The sequence below is a fragment of the Oxyura jamaicensis genome, chromosome 8, assembly GCF_011077185.1.
Source record: "Oxyura jamaicensis isolate SHBP4307 breed ruddy duck chromosome 8, BPBGC_Ojam_1.0, whole genome shotgun sequence".
NCBI classification, from domain to species: Eukaryota; Metazoa; Chordata; class Aves; order Anseriformes; family Anatidae; genus Oxyura; species Oxyura jamaicensis.
Genome location: NC_048900.1, coordinates 12,746,968 through 12,770,710, shown reverse-complemented (window position 1 = coordinate 12,770,710; position 23,743 = coordinate 12,746,968). Strand labels below are relative to the sequence as shown.

The 23,743-nt window shown below is 47.8% G+C and overlaps 1 protein-coding gene across 1 annotated transcript in view; it reads right to left on the bottom strand.

Annotated features, from left to right (window-relative positions):
* Positions 1-23,737, bottom strand: part of LAMC1 (laminin subunit gamma 1) — a 61,009-nt gene extending 37,272 nt beyond the window's left edge. The window contains exon 1 of the mRNA XM_035333677.1: positions 23,352-23,737. Within this exon, the coding sequence (XP_035189568.1) occupies positions 23,352-23,664 (313 nt within the window). The 5' untranslated portion in view covers positions 23,665-23,737. The remainder of the gene's footprint in view (positions 1-23,351) is intronic.
* Positions 23,738-23,743: the final 6 nt, after the last annotated feature.

Here is a 23,743-nt window from a genome sequence, read left to right as displayed (position 1 = left end):
AGACGAGCTTGGAAGTATTTTGCAAGGTGTGGAGAGAAGGAGAGGCCAAGGGCAAGAAACCTATCTGAGCTGCACTGCTCCAGGAGGACGAGCTTGTCATTTGTCCTCCCCTCAGCCTCTCCTTTTCCTGCTGGAGCTGCTAAAATCAAATGTAAAACAAACTCCATTATAAATTGCAGACAATCACTTCCTAATGACAGCATTGAAAGATCTCTGAGTATTTGTTCAGAATTTGTTTTAACCTTGTCTTCAGTGATGTTACCAAGGAGATTTTGAGCCCACTGGGCATTCCCATTCTCCCTTCATTATATCTTCCATTATTAAAACCAATAAATGATTCAATTATTCCCACCTGCCAATGGATATTCATCCAGTATGGCTGAGGGTTTTGCCCAGTGCAGCCAAGAATTAACGCAGATCAGTGGAAGTGAATAGGTCCAACACCTCCCTCCTTCATGCGATACTCCACACATCCATGGAGTATTCTATTTGCTGTGCTACGGAATAACCTAACAGTGCTGCAGCCTTTTGAAACGCCTCTGAAACCACCTAACCAGCTTCATTAGTACTGGCTTCAGGAGCTGTGTCATCTGCAAACATTACCTCTTCACCTTTTAAAGAGATTAAAAACCACAGATGCCAACAGAGGTTCTTGAGAAATCCCACTGCTAACCTCTGATGAAAATTGACTGCATTTTTTTTTAAACCCCTCACCACAAGGAAATCCTGAAGAATAAAAACCTGCTATAACCTCATCCATACTCTACCAAATACTCTCTCTTTTTTCTGCCAGGAATGTACCTCCGACAGCTTATTCCTCTACCCCCAGCCCAACGCAGCCCCAGAGCTTCTTCCCTCCCTGCCAGAAAACCTGCCAGTCACCAAAACATCCTGTCAGCTACACATCAGGAATACTAATAGCTTTTTGTTTTTTAATTTTAAAAGACCATACAACATCTGGAACAACAACTGCAGGCTTCAAGCCTCCCAGGCATTGCAATGACTGCTGGGGCCCCTGCCCTTTACAGCCAGCACCCCCCCCCCCCAAGCCCAGGGGACAGGTTTACTCCAGCAAAGATAAAAGGCGACCCGCGCCTGTATCCTCCTTCCTCCCCTGTCCAGAGATTTGCTCTTAAATGTACAAACCAAGGCAGATCTGGCATTTGTTTATGTACATTTACACAGTCTGTTTACAGAAGTCACTGGAATTAATAAAAGAAATCATTTAATCTGACCACAGGGGGTGGGGGAAGGGGAGAAAACGCTGCAAATTTAGAAATAAGAACCATCTGTTCCTCCTGACAGCCCCTGTCCACCCTTCCAGCTGGGATGAAATCTCTGGAGTGGGCTTCAGCAGGGCAAAGAGTTGTTTTCTGCCATCACCCTGATCTTTACATGCTTCCAGAAAATAACAGCTGACTGTCAAATCCTATCCGCAGAGGTAAATGTTAGAAACAGGCACAAGCATCCAACTGTCTGGATGCAGCCCTGCTCTGGATGGAGCCAGGCAGCTGCCAGCAGTGCCCAGGGCCAGCCCCAGAGGCAGGGCCCAGCCTGGAGCCCCCCAGGCAGCACCTCGGGGCCTGGCACAGGCTGCCCACAGAGGCTGGGGGGCTCCTCCTTGAGGGGCTTCCAGAGCCGCCTGGACGTGGGGCTGGGCACCGGCTGGGGGGGCCCTGCTGGGGCAGGCCTGGGGCCTGAGGGACCGGGGCCCTGCTGGTCTCAGCCATTTGCGATTCTGCCTGATGCCCGGTCCCAAACGCAGCTACTTCAGGAGCCCGAGGTGCTGCGATCTCCACGCGGTTCTTGCAGTCCTTGCAACACAGCTGGTGGGATTTTGGCTCTCTGTATTGCTTGAAGCGATAGACAGCTGCAAGGGGAAAGAAATGCTGAACTTGGAACTTGGACTTGAAAATACCAACCATGTCTGAATGTGGCGATACTCCTGCCCATCCAAAACACAGGGGCTGCTCTACCACAAACTAGCCCCGAGTAGACCTGTCACCAGTAACTGGTAACAACCAACCATCTCGCTCTCCCCTCCCAAAAGCAGATGAGAGTATCCAAGACATAAAGCGTGGCCACAAAGAACAACCAGATCTGAAGCTGGAAGCATAATAGCTATATATTCACCACACCGGTAAAGTCAGTGACGCATGCAGTTACAGCCTACGGCTCACCACTGGTGTGCGAGCAACACCACCACAGAACCTAAGAAACGTGGCAGAACACCAAACCCCTCTGGATTTACCATGTTAAAGTCCCATTCAATGGTGAAAACCTATAGGTTGTTGGAGTATTGCTGCAGCACATGTTCCTATGCTTAAAAAGCATATTCAAAACTCCAGCTAGAGAAGCCTTACTTACATATTAGAAGTTTTCTTGTTTTTCAGTATCTTGACATCCTGAACTATCAGATTAAAACAAACACATCTAGTAGTACTCAGATGTCAATCACAACCGAAACCTGTAGGTAGTAGGTCACTAAGCAGCAAGACAAAAAAAAGGACACACCAATTTATATAATCCCCCCCTCCAGACTGCACCTGAGACACACTTCCATTGCAATTTCTGCTTTACAAAACAGGAAAAAAAAAAAAACACAAATTAAGAGATCAGCTTGCAATTGACAGTAGTAAAAACTTGTCCTGGTGAGATACGATGAGGAACGGGCTTCACATCTGCCCTGAGACTTGGGATTTTTTTCCTTCCTACCTCTTTTAAATGTCAAGCAAAATGTTTGCCAGTTACCCACTCAGATGAGCACTTCTCATGTCTAAATGGGGCTTTGTAACTTCATCAACTGAAAGAAAGTATGAAGTTCTGCAAATCAGGAAATTCTAGATGTAGGGAAGCATCAAGTCCACAGACTTTAAACACATAAGAGGAACAGAGACAAGGAGACATCCCTTGATCCTACCCTGCACGCTTGGTATAACCACTGAGTGCAATGTTCCCATGTTGTCAGATACAGAAAATGGGTGAGCCAGTAGAGAGCTCATTTAGCTTCTCCTTTTTCCAGTTTTCCAGTTAATTATGGACAGAGATGTGTCCTCACTTGGGCTGTTTTTCTTCATAGCACACAGTTGTCCAAGTCTGATTTTTTTTTTTTTTTTTTACACAAATTATCCCAAATGAACAGGACTATTGCTGAACTCCACAGATGGAAACAGATGCTGCCATCCTCCACGCTGGCTCCACATCTCTCAGATAAATTCTGCACCTGCAGAAAAATAAATTCTGCATCGCGTGTAGCAGACATGGTAGAGGCGAGAGCAGCACTGAGTAACCACAGACCTTGCAGGAAATGGATGCGGGGAGGTCTGTGGCCCTGCCTGCAAGCAGCATTGACACTTCTGTAGCGAACTTAAGAAATCAAAAAGGCTTTTCTTAGGGAAGGAAACAAAGCCAGAGAAAAAAAAATGTGTGCAACAGAGTTGGATGTTCTAAAATAAGTATATTTTCAAAAGTTTTGAAGGATTCAAACACTATAAACATTTTCCTCTGCCTGCACCAGACTGAAGCAGAAGACAAGGCTGTTCCAAACCAGCACCAGAGGACAGGCAGAAACAAAATGTCCCTGGCATTTTTCAGGAGCAAAGCTGGAAGGAGTTACCCGATGAGGATATCACCACTTTGCATGTAGCCGACCAGCCAGCACACCAGTGGCATCACCCCATGGGCAGGCTGGGTAGAGACACAAACTATTTCACATTCAAGAAAAATCACTTGGCATCTTCCCTACTAGTTCTCTCTAGATCAGGAACCTGAAACTCTGTTCCTAGGCTCCAGGCCTGTGCTAAAATAAACAGAAACCAGGCTACAGTGTCCAGACCAACTTCTTTTCCTAAAGCATGAAAGCCAGAAGCGTTCCTGGTGCTTTAAGCAAAAATGTGTATTTTGGCAGAACTTTACTTAGTTGAGAGTACTCCGGCCTGCTCTTTGGCCAGTTAAAAAGGAAGCATCCAGCTGAGAGCCCACAGCTATCTCTGCTATCTGGGGAAAAAAAAAAAAAAAAATCAGTTTTGGAGCAAACAGTTCTGCAAATGAAACTGCATGCACTATTTTCAGTGGAAAAATAAGTTTTCCTTTAAAGAGTACACACCTGCAGCATGCCTGAAGTTTGAAAGTCTGCCCAGGGGCAGTAAATCCACATAGGAGCCCTCAGGCACAGCAGCACTCGTGGGTGGCTCTGATGAAGCTGCAGGATGGAGTCCCCATAACAGAGATTTGGACATCTCTGTCCTAGGACAAAGCTCTCTGTCGTGCCCAGCTCTGCCAACAAATCATGAACTTCTCTTTGCCAAAACCCTGAGTGTCAGAAGGTAAAACACCATCTGGATGTCAAGTCACCGGACAGCCCTAAGGGCATCCCTAGAGCTAGAACAAAAACTCAGGAACCACCAATTCCCTCCTTTGATTCACAACCAGTGCATCCATCAGTTTAATCTTCTACTTCTCTGTCATGCCATTAAGCTTCTCTATGGCACAGAAAGGTAATGAATCTGTAGGTCAATTCCTGAAATACACATATCAAAGCTTTTTTTTTTTTTTTTAAACTGCCCTCAAAGAGTGGTTCATAGACTACTGCTTACATTCTCCTCATTCTCATGCAACCTCCAGCTGTATCACATTGTAACAGCAGACGCGATTGTCTCAATTATCAATTACTACTTACTCCTATCACTGTTTAATAATTCAGCACAGAGTTTAGAAACATCTGAATTTACCTCCAAGGTAAGATGCCTCAATCAGAAAAACAGGATGACCATCAGCTTCTGGCAATTCCTAGCTCTGCAAACCCTCATTTCAAGGGGCTGTGCTGCACTCAGGATACAAACTCTTGGAAAAAAATAGGAAAAGCAACTAAATACCATTTTCATTTCTCTGATGGACTCCTGGTCCAGAAAGAGAAGGAAAAAAAAGTTTGCCAGGGCTGTATTTTTACATGTTCAAAGACAAGGGAAGGTTTCTCTCTGCTACTTACAAGTTGATGTGATCATTTCCAAAACCAGGAGACCAATCAAAAACTGCATGGAGAGCAACATACAAGAACCCTGAGATACATGCAAAAGCACTTTATTCATAAAGAGCAGGATGAACATCTGAAAGCCAGGATGCATAAACAGGAAAGCTGCAGTCCCTGAAAACAATAGGATCAGCCAGGTCACCTTTCTGGGTTTTGCCACCAATTGTTTGCCTGTACTTTTGCAGAAACTGGAGAAGTTTAACACATATGTGCCTAAGAGTGATTTGTTCGGCTGGGGGTCCCAGCGCCACCACTAAAGGACACCTTGGGAAGGTCTTACACGAGGTATCCATTTAATAAGTGGGAAAAAGAGCTAAAAACTGGAAGTCAGCACACAATGATCTATAAAACTAGTAGGTGACACCCATCACTGGTGAGCAAGAGACGAGCAGCTTGACTTTTCCTACTACCAATTCTACAAGAGAAGCCACATCCCCTTATGTGGCCATCCAGCTCTGGAGGACGCATGCCAGTGCAAGCAGCCAGGTGAAGACCACTCGTCTCTGGATCTGCCTTTTTTTCTTTAAAAAGTTTGATTAGCTACAATGCCATAGGAAAAAAAATCTGAAATCTTTTTTTTTTTTTTTATTTATTTCCAACCACGCAAAATAATTACATGCAAAATGCTGGGGAAGAACACTGAAAAAAACTTGGCTATATCCAATTGACAGAGTTTCATCGTTGTTATTTAAAAAAAAAAAAAAAAAGTCATACCCAGTGCGGTTGTGCCTCTGCTGCACACCAAAAGCAAAGAATGGTTGTGAAAAGATTGCCAAGCTGGTATAAAGCTGCAAGCAGGAAGCAGATCTGAACCAAGGGGGTTTGGCAGGGAAAAAAAAAAACAACAAAACAAAACAAAAAAAAAAAACACTAAAAGGAAATGGAGTCTTGTACACAAGAGGCAATGCAAACATGAAACTGAATACCAAGTTGCTGCTAAAGCTCAACCACTTCAACTCTCAATTTATTCCACAGAAGTGGAAAAGGCCATAAAAAAAAATACCAAAAAAGTAAAAACCAAGCAACTGGAAGAAAGAACGACTAAGAACCTTTTATTCCCCCACAGCTAAGTATCTGAAGCTTTCTATACCAACCAGGCATGAAAGTTCCCTGAGAATAAGCATGCTGCCAGCTCTATTCCCAAATTTAGCACAGAAATACTGTGACCTATGACAGTGAACATTTTGTAAGTTACGACCACAAGGAGAAATAGAAACTTTTAAAAAAGTCTTACAGAAGCATGATACTCACTTGAACTCCAAAAAAAGTAACAGTGTTTTCTCACAAAAAAAAAAATCTAGTCTCCGTTAGCCTCCAGAAACATTAAAATAATTGGCCAGCATTTGCACTTAATTGTTGAAGACAGAAAGTGAGCACGTGCGCTCCATCTGAACATAAGCCCACTTTGGCTCCGCACCTCGTGAAGTCAGGATGGGGGCGATCCCCACCAGGCTGCTGTGCCGTCATGGACCTGATGTGTCCAAGAAAATAAAGCACTTTCCCACATTTGGAATAAAGCATAACCAGCACGTGACATTGACCCAGTTACTTATTTTTATAAGGCCTTTGTTTACATACGCTTCTTTAGGATCTCTTTATGTTCCTACAATCACCTGCTGAATAAGGTGCTGCTGAGCCATACGGAAAAGAGCGGCCTATTCCTATCACATAATGCAGAGTTTGGGTAAGGAAGCAAAATTAACTGTTCCTTATCAACACGCACGTTCTGCTGGACTACATCTTGAAAGTCAGCGGATCCTATTAAATCAGACTGAACATAGAGGGAATCTTAATGATAGGGGCGAGGGGTATAAAACCCCATGCAATGCAAAGAAAGAAAGGAGCGATCGCTACATTGCGAAAACCTGAATGTCAGCAAAAAGCCTCTCTTATTCCCACACCTATATGTTCATCAGACTGGATTTTCTTTGACCACTTTAGGAGAGCTTAAAAAAAAGCAGCTTCTTACGTTTCCCTTACGTTTGCCGTGTGTCCTAATTTCTCGCAGAACTGCGGTTCCACACGAGTTACAGATGACTTTCACAGCTGTGGAGGAGACAGCTGGGTACAGAATAATATCTGGCAAGTGCTGTGCAGGCTTGAGATAAGCCTATATATCTGCTGAAGCAATCAGCAACAGCACAATAAAATCTGTGTGGTCACCGATAGATTTCAGCGATGACAAAAGGCAGATACCAACAGCTGACGGCTACGATAAAGAAGCCAGTTTCAGACTGGAGGAACAGGAAACTTCCTCCATCATTTCGGGCGCTGTTTACATTTGGAAGCTCAACTCTGCAATCACAACAGCCAAGGCAAGGCTGCCTGTGGTTTCAGTTTGTATCTGGGGACACAGCTCCGTACTCACTGAATCCCACCAAGCAGCAGCCCTGCCTGCCTCCCCTCTTCTGAAATGCTCACCTTCCATTTTGGGCATGCTTGGTAAAGTTTGGGGTCCTGAAAAGAATCAGTCGTGAACAATTATTTTTTTCCAGTGCTTAAAGCTACTTTGACAGGTGGTAGAGGGGTGGGAATCATAGAAACTCACTTATTTGCTTCGGTTTCCTTCCATTCTGTTCTACTCAGAATGGATGCAAGGCGATCCAACCTTGTCTCAATCCTCTGAGGCTGACTTTATCAGGAAGGACTAAGTTGGGAGGTCTGCACCAAAGCTGCTGCCCTGTCCTAGAAATGTAAACATCATTACTTGTACTTTATTTATATTTATAGTCTTGCCTGTAAAGTGATGAAACAAGGAAAAAGGGATTTTAGTAGAGGAAGAAGTTACCAAAAAGCAGTTGGTCCCTCAGATACTATCTCAGGTTCTTCTGACTAGCTTTACAGCTGGTGTCCTCTTCATCACAAAAGGCAAAAGTAATTCAGAAATCCTGAGCTCTGTCTGTTATTTGGTCTATATAATGGATGGCAGCACCCTGAGAAGACAGCTTATCCAAAAGATGGTCTCCCCTTAGCACATAAAAGCAGCTCCTCAGTGCTGGGTCAAGATGACATCAGAGAGACCTTAAAAACCCAGCACTTCTTAAAATACACAGTGTGCCTCAGCTTCCAGCAAGCCTGTCAACACCAAAACAATAGCCCTGCCTTGGGCACTTCTATTTTTAACATTTTCCATCTGTGCACAGGACAACTATTTAATAAATCTAAGGGAAACAGAACTGAAGGAGTTGAAGGAACTTTTTCAGAGCCAGCCCAATTAACGTGAACACAAGCTGTAACTTCCAGCAGTCCAAACGCACTGCAGGGATTCCTGGATTACCATCACGTGGCGGCCTCGGAGACAGGACAGATGCTGAAAACTGATGCCTGATCACCTGGGAGCACGACAGCAGGTGAAAGAGTTGATTCCAACACAAAGTTCCCTGTGTAATACGCTTGTGCGATGGAGCAAACATCACCTGGCACGGCTGCTATAGAGAAAGGGTGTTATAAGGGAGCAAGGTGATCCTGAACAGCTTGGTATTCGATAGATGCACCTCATGCCTTGAATTTTCTTTAGGATGCTGAGGACTGCACTGTAAATGTACAAGAACACCTGGAGGCCCCCATGGATGGCACGTGCACGCACAGACTACCTTTAGCAAACAAGCCTTAGCTTGAACCCAGCTCACGCTCGGACTGCCCTAAAACAGTCGCAAGCCTGCTGCAGTGGAAGCAAACTATGCATTGCACATCAAAAACAGGGCTTATGCAGAGGTTTCAGCCTCCGCCCCTGTCAGCAGGGAGAAAGGGCCCCAGGACCCCCAGCAGCAGCATGGCACTGGCCCCACGGCTTGAATGCCCCAGCACCTTCACGCTGCTTTTCAAACAAAGCCCGTTTTGGGCAGCCTTCAAGTGTTATTCGGACAGGAGAGAGTTGACAGCTCACCTCCATCCCCCCCAGCGAGAAAAAAAAAGTTGCGCTACAAAACTCTGCCCGCGCTTGCGAAGAAGCCCTTGGTAACCTGAAAGGAGAGCACTTGCTCCCCGTGATTCAGGCAGCACTACACATACATATCCCTTATGTGCAGAAATGAAAGCTGTCTGGGTGCGTGCTCCATCCAAGCCCCTCACGACCTGGGAACCCAACCGCAGAGCGGGCGGCTCCTGCTCCCAGAACAGTGGCTCTGGTCACAGAGCCAGGGCCGGCCCCTCAGCACCACTGGATCCTCTGCAGCAGCTTGGGCAGGAGCTGCTGCATACCTGCACAAAAATGCATAGCCCTAAGGGCTTCTTGCTCATAGCTGTGTGGGTAGGACACATAAAGGGAGAACTCTGTAAAGCCCTCAGGTATGCTAAGCTCCTTTTCCATTCCTCCAGGCAGCTACAAATTAAGCAAGTAGGTGAAAGTTGCATCAGAGAAGGAAAAAAAAAAAAAGAAAAAGAAAAAAAGAAAAAGAAAAAAAAAAAACTCTCCTTAAGACTAATGAATCCAGCTCATTTCCTGGCCCAAAGAGCACGTTTTTGCCTAAAGCCAGAAGGCACAGCCATTGTTTTTGCATCTGTATTCTACAAAGACCTATCCACTGTTCACTGGCTGACCCTGTTGCAAGAGCAACTCTGCAGCTTCGTACAGGTGGCAGATGACTTGCAGGGCCGTGTCCTCCTCCAAGACGGGTTCACCAGCCGTGTATTCCTCAGGAAGGTTTTCAATAAAAGAAATGCTGACCCAACACCAACCTGGCCAGCCTGACAGTAATTCTGCAGGAGCTGTTTGAGCAGTGAACCCAAGGCACTGAGACACAACAGATCTCCAGGCTCTGACATTCAGCAGTTTGGCTCTGGGATGGGTGTTGTCCATCAGCAGCACGGGAGGCTTTTATGGGCTTTATCTCATCCATCACTACAGGAACTCTAAGCCCATTAAAAAAAAAAAAGTCATTGCCTTATTAATATTAAAATGAGTGTATAAATGTAATTGCATTTGGATACACCAGCTGATACTTCAGCATTATTTACGAAAATTAGATTTAGCTTTCACATCAATTCATCTTAATTGTGATGAACAGATTTAAAAGAGACACTATTGATCAGTACATCATCCCTGAATCTGCTTTCCAGTGTCAAACAGCTGCATAAATATCACTTTGTCCACTTATTTCAATGGATTATTAATTTTAAAAATTTGCTTATGCAAAGTCAGCTAGAACAAGATAGTGCAGCTGAATCTCAAACTAAAATGAAGATGTGTTACATAAAGTAAAACTATGTAAGAATTCTTTGTTTAGGTTAGAACACAAACATGAGTATTTTATTTATGAAAACCCTTCCCCAGAAAGGCCCTATAATCTCTCAACCTTTTTCCTATGTTTGTCAGCTGAATGAACTGCATTCCTGTGCAAAGCCCAAAAGAGAAATTTTAGCTTGCTCATTTCTTTCCTTTTACTGAAGTCTGAGCATCAAAAGCTCTGAGTAGCTTCACATAAACCAAAGTGCTCACTTCTGATTAGTATTACTGCAAGGCTCTTTGTAAAAAAAAAACTTTAGGATGTTTCCAAAATTGGGTGAAACTGGTGTAAGCTGTGTCCAGTTCCTGCCGCAGGCTGTGCATTCCCAGCACTTCTTCCCCTTCGGCCGGCACTTGCATGGCCCCAGGCACATCGCAGCAGTGATCCCACTATCTCCAAACCCACCAAAAAGGTTATCTTCCGATCAAGGCAGCCGCTAGGACTTGATGAAACAAGCTGAGAGGCTCAGCCCAGGGCTGCAGATCCACACCCCCAGCCCCGGCAGAGCAGGGGGAGTAGGAGCAGCAGGAGTACCTTGGTGGTACGGGGACACTGCACCTTCACCTCCTGCCTCCGGAACAAAGCACAAGGCCACTGTGGGAATGCTGAGCGGTGTTTGTGCCCCGCAATGTGCTGTCACAGTAACTGAGTGCAGAGACTGCATAAAAGCCTCGGGACTGGGGTAAGAAGGAAGCGAAAGAAGTTGGTGCACAAGACAAAATGGTACAGACCAGGCAAGGAGTTGAGCAACTCATGAACACTGTCCAATATTCAAGCCAGAAGTGAAAGCCCGGGCTTCCTACAGAGCATCCTTGTTGCTTGCACTTAATTTTGGAGGAGCTTAATGATGATTTGCTTGTTTTTTACCTTGCTCATGTTCTTCAAAGAAGAAGCAACGTATGTCCTTTAGGCATGGGAATGGAAGGTGTTCCTGGAATGATGTATCAGCTATTTATTGATTCATTTTTAATTGCCAATTCGGAATAAGTAATCTTTTCCAACTGCTCAAGAATACTCCTGTTCAAATCTTTAAACACACTTCTCCCAGGAACGTAAAAAAAAAAAAAAAGCACACTAAGCTAGGACTTAAATGTTCTTTCAACTACAAATGCTCATTTCTACTTCAAAGCAATGGTCTCTGCTACTAGAATTTAACTAGTTTATCATTAACTGTGTGATAGCTTTTGATGTTCCACTCTAAAATACCTCAAACCATCACTGCTTGTCCTGGAGGCTCAAGGTTTACCCTACTACTCAGCTTACATCTGAGAAGGCAGAAGTGGTCTTAACAGCTATCTCGAGGGGCAGGACACTTGGAAAAGTTACCAAGATGTGGTGGTTTTACTTGGGTGGGCAGCTGAACTCCACCTCAGCCATTCTCTCATGGGGGGAAAAAATGCGATGCAAAGGGCTCAAGGGTTGAGATAAGGACAGGGAGATCACTCACCAATTATCGTGACAGGCAAAACAGACTCAGAGTAGGAGACAGTAAAATTAATTGGCTATTACTAACAAGCTAGAGAAGTTTCTCAGCGAAGGAAAGAAAAAAAAAATTCCCCCATCCATCCTCTTCCACCTCCTCCCCCTGAGCAGCGCAGGGGAACAGGGGCTGCAGTCAGTCCGTAGCACTTTGTCTCTTCCGCTCCTTCACAGTCCCTCTCTGCTCCTGCTCCCCGTGGGGTCCCTCCCACAGGATGCCATCCTTCATGAACTGATCCTGCAGGGGCTGCCCACAGGCAGCAGCTCTTCAAGAACTGCTCCCACACGGCTCCGTACCACAGGGTCCATCCCCCAGGAGCAAACTGCTCCAGCACGGGTCCCCCACGGGCGGCAGCTCCCCCCAGGCCCCCTGCTCCTGCGTGGGCTCCTCTCCACGGGCTGCAGCTCCAGCCCGGGGCCTGCTCCTGTGGGGGTTCTGCATGGGCTACAGCCTCCTCCAGGCCACATCCACCTGCTCCACCGGGGGCTCCTCCACGGGCTGCAGCGTGGAGATCGGCTCCATGTGGGACCCATGGGCTGCAGGGGGACAGCCTGCTGCACCAGGGGCCTCTCCACAGGCCACAGGGGAACTGCTGCCTCGTGCCTGGAGCACCTCCTGCTCTCCTTCTGCACTCACCTTCAGTGGCTGCAAGGCTGATTCTCATTCCTCTCTCTCCCAGCTGCTGTCGAGCAGCAAGTTTTTTCCCTTTCTTAAATCTGCTCTCACGGAGGCACAAACAACATCACTTATTGGCCCAGCTCTGGCCAGCGGCAGGTCCCTTACCTAATATGAGGCAGCTTCTGGATTCTTCTCACAGAAGCCACCCCTATGGCCCCCCCGCTACCAAAACCTTGCCACATAAACCCACTATGCAAGGATGTATTTTTTGTTTCTTTTTTTAAAAAATGCACAGTGAGGCAGTCATTATTTTAGACCTGACAAGACACCTTGTGCTGCCGCCTGAAGCAAGAGCCACTTCTCACCCAAGGGGTGGCCAAGCACCATGTACCTGATGAGCTGCCGCTGTACTTAAAACACCCTTCACGGGCACTGTGCCCACTTGCCAAGCAAAATATTTTAGCAATCATTTACCTTTTCTGCTGAGTTTCCCCTGACAAAATATGGCTTTCAGAAGTCAGCAAGAGCAAAAGCTGACCGACTGCAACCACGTGTTTGCCTCGAAGCACCAGGGGCAGCCAGCACAACTACCTGCACAACGCAAAGGCTTCTGCAGATGGCACATGGCCACAGACGGACGTGCTCCCTTTGTGCTTTGGACTATTACCAACAGATTTCTTGAACAAGTCGGGACACGCACCACCCCTCAGAGGGGGCGATGAAGAAAGTTTTCCTGGGTTGTGCTAGTTATGTGAGCATAGATGTGAAAGTGAGCTTGGGAGGGAGCGGAAGGTTGGTTCATTTCACATCTGCACCCTCTGCGGGTCCGGTGCCGACACCAACCCATTTGCTTGAGGTTTCTTCGAGCCAGGCTCTCGTGGCTTCCCCAGAGCCACGAATGGCTTCCTGCGGCCGCGGGGTGGGACGGGGCACTGGGCTGCCGGGACGGACAGCTGCGGAGGGACAAAAGCCAGGGGGCTGCCAGCACTGCTGTGAATTTCAAAGAGTCGTGCTATTTAGTCAGGCACAGTTTAAACTTTCTGGTACACAGTGCTAATGACACAGATTAACAACTCTAAACTCCATTCATTTTGCTGAACAACCTCTCTTCCCACAAACCATTTCTATACACTGTGTAAGCACTCAATACCACTCCTGCCCATGGGATCACCCTTTCAAAACACATTTAATTCCCTCCCACTGTTTTCAAGTTAACGTAGACTTTTTAGGGGTGGGGAAGAAACAGAAAAGCTGGATTTGCGTGACAGAAAGGCTGGGGAACAGGGTCCCTCCCATCTGCCAGAGCAGCATGTTAATTTTCTACCAAGCGTTCACAAAAGAACAATGCCGCAGCCCCTAAAGTTGAAACAGACCGTTTGGATGACATGAAAAAGGCTATTAATTCGCAGACAAATTAACGAGGGGACGTATTTGGTACAAGGTTTGCAATAGGAAGAACCAAGCTTCCCTTCCTATGAACACTTTTGGCCTCTTCCATGCAATAGCTCCTGACACTGTCCACAGAAATCAGCGTCACCAGCCCAGACCACACTACTGCTGCAACAGTGCATCCAAACCCTGGGCAGTAATAAACATTAACTTGGTTAAAACATATGGAGAGACCACAGCCAACTACTCCAAGCACACTCAAAAACCAAACCAATTCCTTTCCTGGTGTGACCAAGAACTTCACCTCTGCTGGTGACTGCAGTGCTCCTCAGCAGCCAGTGCTGCAGCCGCATCACAGCTTCTCCAGACCGCTTTCAGACACTATTGTTAGGTGCTATGAATTAGAAGCAAAATATATTTTGACATCAAAAAGCATGATTTTTATTGTCAGGCTTTTGCTTGTACTCAGAGAGAATCAAGGCAACAAGCCCAATTTGGGGAATCTTCTGAAGATCTTCCCCAACACTACCTACATAGAGTTGAACACATTTTCCCAGATATCTCTAAATGTATCAGTGGATACCAAATTAAATACCTTTCAATAGTCCCTTTTGGGTGACAGTTCATGAAGTTGTGCAGTCTTCACCCAAATAAAGGCTGGCGGCAGTGCCAACAAACAGAGCATACCAACTTGGGGTGTCCCGAGTTTGGGATTTCAGGCCTTCCAGCACCTCCCAAGCTGATACGGACCTATTCTTACACAGCTCCTGCACCTTACAAGGGATGGAAGTACAGGAAAGTAAGGCCAGGAAGAAATCTGCAGCAGAGAAAACACCCTTTAAATTGACCAAAGCAGTTGTGTTGGAAGCAGTATTCCTGCCTGTTTGCCCTGGGTAGATGAGCAATGCAGTCTCCTCCTGAAGGCTTTCAGCCAGATGTTTGCAGTTCACACACAGTTCACAGCAGCAGGACTGGGAAGGTCTATGGTGACTCACAGTGACACATCAAACCTTCCACACAGGGTGCCAATGATGGGGAATGCAGGGTCAATAAATGTTTCTTTTAAACTCATCATCTGCTCAGGCAGCTTCTAGTAATTTTTTCCTCATCCAGTAGCCTCAAATCTCCAGTGTTTAGAAATTTACCCATGAGAAGAAAAATGCATTGTTTATAGCTGCCCTTTTAGGATAATAAGTGACACCAATTACTTGCGAGAGAGCTGTAGTTTCAGATCTGTAGCTCTGCAAGTCATTTCATTGTTTCCTAGAGGCATTTACTACCATATGAAATATCAATCCCTCATGAAAACCACAAGCTTCCATTCCCAACCAGAAGTCAAGGACTGGCACCGCAACAACTGACTTCAATGTTTTCAGACAGACAAATTACCAATGGATAAAAGCCATTCCGTGAGAGAAAGCAGCAGTGTGTATGTACAGATGTATGCAGAGTCACTCTGCTCAGAGAGCAGAAGAGCAGCGATGTGCAATGCCAGTAATTTAACCAGTTAACTCATGCCTGCAGAGTGCCAGTCGATCTCCACTGAGGATCCATCCCTTCCCAGTGCAGCATGAAATCCCTGGAGAGGAGGAGCTGGGGGACAGGGAGCAGGCTGGGAGGTAAAGCAGGTAGAAAGCTGCATTTCATTCAGTAAGGAATGATCACGGGAGTTTGGTTTATTTAGAGTTCAAGCATTTGCATGGCGAGCAAGAAATGCTTGCAAGCCCACACCTGGTCAGCTCCCACAGATGCTCAACTGTCCGAGTGCCCAGGTAATTAACCTCAGCCTCCCTGTCTTGGGGCTTGCAGTTGCTCAGGGTTTTCCAAGTCTCATAGAATCATCTAGGTTGGAAGAGACCTCCAAGATCACTGCGTCCAACCTCTGACCTAACACTGACAAGTCCTCCACTAAACCATATCCCTAAGCACTACATCTAAACATCTTTTAAAGACCTCCAGGGATGGTGACTCAACCACTTCCCTGGGAAACCCATTCCAATGCCTAACAGCCCTTTCGTTAAAGAAGTTCTTCCTAATATCCAACCTAAACCTCCCCTGGCGCAACTTTAGCCCATTCCCCCTCGTCCTGTCACCAGGCACGTGGGAGAATAGACCAACCCCCACCTCGCTACAGCCTCCTTTCAGGTACCTGTAGAGTGCAATAAGGTTGCCCCTGAGCCTCCTCTTCTCCAGGTTGAACAAACCCAGCTTCCTCAACCTCTCCTCCTAAAACCTGTTCTCCAGATCTCTCATCAGCTTCGTTGCCCTTCTCTGGACTCACTCGAGCACCTTGATGTCCTTCCTGCAGTGAGGAGCCCTGCACCTCCTCACTCCATGCTTTTTACATATTCTTCAGAACCCTCCACACGTGCTGGGAATCAACAGTGAAAAGAGCTGAGGTTTTATGATGAAATGATGACTACCGATCATTAGGGCATTCGACTACGGTGAACCCAGGGGTGAGGAATCCCCACAAATTACACAACCCATGAACATCAGCACGAGGGAAATGGAAGCAGGAGAGAAGCAAAGCCCAGGCACGTTGCAAGGAGCTGAGGAAAGGAAAAGAAAGGCAGGGGCAGATACAGGAGAGGGGCCAGAAAACAGAAGAGCGAAACCAACACGGGGTCAGCAAGAAGATGAGAGAAACCACATATGGTTGAAGCATCATTCACAACTTCCATCAAGCAAGTGACTCAGCACTGCAAAACTGCACGCAGTATGCTCCTCAAAACAGGCCAGGGGCAGCCAGGAGACCCACCAAAGAACCCAGATAAGGTCCTGAAGCACAGGAGACGCCAAAGCAGTGGTGGGGAGGCGACAGCAGCAGAACCAGAGCAGGGAGAGCTGTACCACACCATGCACAGCAATGGCTGCAGCCAGGAGGCAGTACCAGCTCCAGCAGATGCAGATATGCAGGATACTCACAAATAAACTATGCTTGGGAGCTCAAAGGCAGTGGTGTGGCCTCTCCAGGGCTCATCCCCCGGGGCTGGCTCCGGGGGGAGCATTCCCACAGGGGACTGTCGGGAAGAACATCCCACACAAAATCCCATAGGATGGGACATGCAGAGGACTGCAGATGAAAGGACTATAAATAACCAACATAATCGGAAACGGACCACAGAAGTCCCTGGACAAGAAAGATTTCTTTTCACTTAGTTAAGCAATCTTACTTAATGCTATGATACCAAGAAGCATTTTTTCCAGAAGGGAATGATTTGTCATTCCATTAAGCCCAGTAAGAGATAGTACCAACACACACGGAGCATCTAGTTTATAGCATAAGTATCACAAAAAGGGACTGCTTAGCCCTCTTGAAGACAGAGGTTCAATACAACCATTTCCTTAAAACCCCTAGAGAGACATTATCTTTGAATTAAAAGAGTTGCTTTCCAAAATTATATACATTGAAGTAAAATGTACAGGGAAAGGAAAGAAAATCCTTTTTACCAAGAAATCTGCTCAGGATCCCTGGCACTTTTCCCCCCTCAGAACTAACCCAGCCCACGTGCCAGGTGCTCACCATGGCAGAACCAGGCCTTTTCTGGTGCCCAAGGAGGCTGAACTATAAAGCAGACCTTGAAAAGATAAATCACAAGATGAAAGCAATTTGCTGAGAACTGGACTGCTGCCAACTCGAGACTTTGCCGAGCTCACTCAGCCCTGGAACAGGGGAGAGAATAAGCGCTGCCGACAAACCATGCAGCCACTCGCACACAGTCCGCTTAGACACTGAGGGGCCAAGGAACAGCAATCCCTGTTACCAAGCAGATTTTGATGTGTCATGGAATTCAGGTGTTTTGTTTAGATTCCCAAGATGTAGCTGGCCTTTCTGTCGAGAAGGGCCAAGCCCCCTTCCAGCTCAGCCTGCCTAATGCTGGGACCAGCTCTGCACCCAGCCCTTCCCTCAAGAACATCCCAAGCCCCTGACACTGAATTGGAGGATTGCCTTACTGCCCTCCCAGAAAATGTGGCACTCAAAGCAAAGCCAGATGAACTGTTCTCCAAGCACTTCTCTCTGCAACAAAGACAAGAGCATTACCGAGAGCTGATCCACAAATCCACAAACCCCATGTCTTTGCAAGATCTCAATACATCACCTCTACAAACAGCTCACAAACCCTCCCCTTCCCCCACAAAAACAACCATGCCCCAAAACAAATGCACAGATAAACCCTAAAGCTATCTGGAATTCTGCCTCCTATATACAAGATAATACTGGCTTACCTACACACAAAAAAATCCTATAATAGTTTTTGGATACTATTTCTGAAAGAGGAAATTTTGAAATTCTCCATTAGTGAGCACAGCTGTGTTGTGTCAGAACTGCAGGCGTGATTACCACTGGAAACTTCTCTTTGATGACTATCACATTGGAATATCTGAAACAAGTAGAAGCATGGAAACCAGAAGAGCTTTGCCACCCAGTTTCAAAACAAAATGCTGAAGATCACTGAATAATACATAGGGGAGTTGGGGGGTTTTGTTTTTTAAGTCATCTCTCAAATAGGGCTGGACCAGCAGAAAAGAGATTAAAGACTGAGGTTGGGTGGTTTGTGTTTAACTTAAATGAAATTTCCTTACCATTTCTGTTCCTTTTTGCAGTTGAGGAGTCTCCACCACTGTAGGAGCTTCTGTAGAGGGAAGACCTGAGAACTTACGATGTCCTCCCTCAGAAGGACGCGGTGCCTCCCGTGATGGCTCACGGCACGGTACCAGCCTGTACCTGCGGCCTGGCAGGCTGTGGGAGGCAGCCTCACCCCCATGGCCCCGGCCCCGTTTGACAGCCGTACGCTTCTGCGGGCAGCAGCTCTCTAATCTCACAGCGCAAAGGGTGTGCTGAGTGCCCGGCCAGAGCGCTCATCGGTGCTGATGGGATGGCCAACGCCGCCCTCGCACGAGCACGTTGCTAGAAAGAAGTCGCTCTGACGGCAGCAGTACGGAGAAGGGCCCCTCTCACATGCACCCGAGAGCGGTCGGTTGCATTCAGCGTGCAGACAACGCACAGCAAACGTGGTCTAATAACACACCTGCTTTCACAGGCACAAAGGGGAGATCAACAACGCGGCCTCTCAAACCCACGCCGCTCACAGGCTGCCACAGGCCAACAAACCAACCACAAGTACATCCTCAGGGAAGGCCTTTGCCTTAAGCTGCCCAAATAACGCAGCGAGCTTGGAACAGAGCTAGCAGTGCCACAGGTCCTCGACACAGGCACCCACGCTTGTCCTTCACCTACAGCCAGCAAAGCTGCCCTGGGCACACCGTGCCTGAGCCAAAACCAGACTTGTGCTGCGGGACTGCTGAGGCCACACAGCTCCTGCAGCTTACAGAACTTGTGTTATTTTCTGAACCAACTTTAAAACACATTGTGGTAGCCACTCATAAGCAAGACTCGATGAAGAAGAGACACGTAAGCGTAGGCTGAACTGATTTTATCCCAAATCCCAGCTAAGGCACAGGTAGGCAGCAGCCAGTCCGCGCAGGAGCTACTACAGCACTACCAGCAGCAGCAAGCGATGCATCGGGGCCCCAAGGACACAAGTGGTACCAGCACCACCCTTGCAAGAGCTGCACGATGAAGGACATCAATGCTGCATTCTTTATGCTGCAGTTTAAGTATCACGGTAAACCAGAGGTTGCAGATCAGTGTCATTCTTCATTTCAATGAGAAGCAGCGGCCCGAGATTTTCGTTTGCAGCCTTGCCAAGGCCAAGCCAGCCCCCTGGAGCTTCGGGCTGCAAATCAAATGCTACTGAGCAAACCAGAAATTTTTCAGTAAGCTCAGCAAACAATAGTTTCCAAGATTTAAAACTACAAAAACAGCTATGTGTCTGTGTCAAAACTGGTGATTAATCCTTCCAGCAATTCAGGGCGAGCACCACAAATAGCAGCTATTTCTGCTGCAAAAACACCACCCAATCGCAACTCGCTCCATCCCCTAAAATAAGCGCTCTGCCATGTATAGTATTCCCAAATGCCTCAGTGCCATCAGCATCCCAAGAAGGACGCAGGACAGAGGAATTTGAGAAAACTTTGGAATTTAAAGAGTATGTGAGAAGCGATAAAGAGCTTTAAAGCTTACTTTATATAACTGCACCGAACAACTGCTGGCCATTAAAAAAGCTGATCTCTTATCTGCTCATGTTGAAACCTGCAAAATGTAAATCAAGCCTTTGTGAGGCCAACTAAAATAGAGTCCCCTCAGGGCTCTGCAAATACCACAGAGAAGGCACTGAAGCACTGGGCAAGCCATTCCCAGCCCGGGCCCAACAATGTCTCCCGAGGATTTCCCAACAAATTGCACTGCTAGGGTGCTGTGCTCAGCACAGAGGACTCTTCCAAACTAAATGGCTTGCACGATAAGAAGCCTTTACTGAAGAAAGATTACAGACGCAGGATAAAGCCGCTGCAGAAGGAAATGCAGGTCAGGAACTGAGCTCCTCAGCCTGCCCCCTCTATGCTCAGCTGTTTGAGAATAACCAACACCGTGCTGGGTGAGCCGGCTTGCCGAGTAGGCTCTCACCAGGGCAGCGACAGCATCCCCTAAAAGCCCTGATTTGAAAGCCAAAACTAGTAACTGAGGAGGAACTTAGGCTGTGCACAGCATACTTGTGCACTCACAACCCCATAGTGCCAACGTAAGTGCTAGGAACACTCCGCCAATGAATCAATCACCATTTCTCAGGGTTTAGTTTTAACTACTTATGCAAACCTTTACGCGCCAACAACCCACTTGCTCAATTTAGTTCCAAGGCTGCTTCCTAGGAAGGCAGCGCCTGGCCACCCTGCAAGGTTTTACCAGGACAGCCTGGGGTGACTGCTTGCTTCCCAGCTGCATAAACCGAATACTTGAATTAGGGCACGTTTTGTAGCCGTTGCTTTAAAACAAAAAAAGCTGCCTATCTGTGCTTAAAAAAAAAAAAAATCTCCTCTGCTACAAACAACTGGCAAATCAAACTGAAGCTGAACGTAAAAACTGGCATCTTGCCTGGGTTTCCTTGCAAATGCCTTCAAATGGCAGTCATGCCCCAAAGTACGCTTTGCAGGCAGAGTATATATAACCAAGCATCGTTACTCTCCTCAAAGCCAAATAAAGGACTGAGCAGTTAGAAAAGGGGGAGGTGAAGAAGCCTCACAACCCGTTTCTCCTAACAGCCAGGGGCTTTAACGAGTTTTTCTTTATCTTACATTGACAAGACGCCGACCGTCGTGGTGAGGGGCGCTTACAGGCCAGCCTTCAGCACGGATTTCAGAAGAATCCACGAGCTGCGGGGCTCAGCTCTAACCGCGACCCAGCCCCACACACACAGCTGACGTGTTTGTTACAACAGACAGCGCTGAGGAAGGGAGGACAGAAGCAGGGCTGCTCTCAGAGCCACTGGTGTGCCAAGAATGGATGCTGCCTCTTCGTCTGATGAACAAAATGCTGGGATCCCAACAGCTGGAACCAAGCCTTTGCCAGCACCGGGAATACTCCATGCTTTTTCTTGTCCTCTTCTTCCAGTGTTTAAAGCTTTACCCCAAGGCTTTGTTTGGCTGTATAAGGGGTCTAACTAGCAAAGCTGTGCTAAAACGTGCACACAAAGTGCTGGGGGGATGCCAGGACTGTCCCAGTGCTGCAAGCAGAAGTGAACGGCACAGGCTGTAAAAATGATGGGACTCTCTGACTTCAGAAACAAGCAAAGACAACAAACCACGTATCGCAGTGTCTCAGCTTCCATGTTCAGCTTAAAAGCCATCATCACTTCCCCCAAGTCCCTTATTCTTGGAATGCATGGGAATAAGGGGGGCGGGTGGCACTGGAAAAAAGAAAGATTACTTTGGGCAAGTCTCAAATAGAAAGATCTCAGCCTTAGGAGCTGGCAGCTGGGGGAAGCGAGGGGATGCTTTTAAGAAAAGTGGAAGGGAAGGACGTGGCGATGCGCTCCCGCTCTCACCCATCAGCACGCTCACACGCGAACCAGAGACACGCTCACTTCTCCAGAGCTCTCAGGGGAAGGCTCTTACTTGGAGGGCCTTGGTGCTTATGACCGCTGATAGCCATTTCTAGAAGGGGTGGTAATTTCCCAGTTCCCCTCTCTTCTGTGAGCATCATAACTTTTAGGCTGAGAACTCCTGTCCACACACACCTGCAACTTAACAATGCTCATCCACGCTGTATTTTCTATACCAAGCTGTTTGCTGGCATCCAATTCCCAAGCTAAGGTTTTTAAACTTGAAGTGTAAATTCTTAGAATTTCCAAAGAAGTTACAAGGCCCAACAGCCCGCTTTCACATGTTGACAACAGACTTGTGTTTCTTATTTGCCTTCTGCTGTGGCCCTCAGAAACAACACCCTGCTCTACACAGGCCAAACATCACTGTACATTAATCAAGACATCCCAAGCTGCCAAAAACTCAGCGCAGGTCAGCATTTGCAAGCTGGAGGCACAGAGGGGATGCTGCCAGCCCTGAAGGGCGCCCAGCAGCACTGAGCAGCCAGGATAGCAGGGCTTTCAGCAGTAAAGGCGGCTGCAGCATCAAACGGGTCCTTGGAGATCGTGCAGAACCAGCTGTGTAAGAGAGCTTCATGCCCCCAAACGCCTCACAAAACCATACCCCACCACTTGCATAAGTACCTTAACACTTCGCTATTAAGCCTTCTTAAAATTAACTCCTGCCACCACCATGCCCAGAACAAGCTTATAGTTGAGGCTTTAGTGTACAAACACTCCATCTGAAAGTCTAACCAGAAACAAACAAAAAAATCCCACTCACGCACCCCACAGCTGGGCAGGCAGCTTTCCCTTAAAACAAACCCGAAATCCAGGTGTTTGACAGAGACCACATTGCAGTGCCACAATATTAATTTGCCAGCGATGTTTTAAAGATGGTGTTTTCACGAAAGACACGATCACACTTCTTCAAAGCCTGGGACACAGCACATTGTTTGTTCCAGAATGTTAGAAAAGCAGATGGTTTTTCAAAAATATATACACACGCAGCTGCACAGGATCAAGTACAGCACTAATACAGATAAGCCTATAAACTAAGGTTTACCTGATAATAAAGGGTTATGATGATGCTCTGCTAATAAATGAAATCAAGTCTTAGCTTACTGCTTTCTCCAATGATGGGAATAACAATTCCCGATGTACAGAAGAATAAAAAATAAAGCAGAAAAAGAGGTGTTACTGCCTGCCCTAAGCCAAACTCGCTCCCCTAACCCCGGTAACCACGGCGTGTTCGTCCCTGAGCTCCCAGCACGAGGCACCGCTGCAGGACACAGGTCTGCAGGTGGGTGCAGCCAGCCGTGTTGCTGCCACGAGAGCCCACGGATCGCCCCCGTCGCATCAAGCGCGGGAGCATCCCACCGCCCACCCAAAGGCCCCGAAGCCCAGCGCCCATCTCCCTGACCCCAAACGCGGCTTTATGCAGGAGGGGGTGAGGCGCTGATGCTCGAGCTCTGGGGTTCGACGCGGGCCCTGCAGCGAAGGCTGCACGCGGAACCCTCGGGTCTGTACAGCTACCCCGGGTGAATTTCCTCTCGGTGGTTACCCCGAGGGGCTAATTACCCCCGAGGGCTTCGCGGGGGGGGGGCCGCCCGGCTCCGTCGCGGCCTTACCCAGGTGCAGGGTGAGGTTGACGGCGGCGGGGTGCTGCACGCCGGCCAGCATGCTCTGGCTCTGCCACCAGGTGGTGTCGGCCTGGCTGTTGTAGTCGGTGAGGAAGGCGGCGCCGTGCCGCAGGTGGGGCTGGGCGGCGTCGCAGAGGTGGCACGACTGGGTGACGCCGGTGACGCCGGTCTGCACGCAGTACTCCTCGGCCGGCGACCCGCACGTGTTGGTGGCCACCACCGTGGCGTTGAACGCGGCGTTGACGAACTCGGGCATGCAGCGCTGCGGCCGCCCGCTCCGCTCCTCCGTGCACTCGTCCATGGCGGCGCCGCAGCCGCGGGGCAGCGCCAGGGCCGCCAGCGCCGCCAGCACCAGCGGCAGCGCCCGGCGCCCGCCGCCG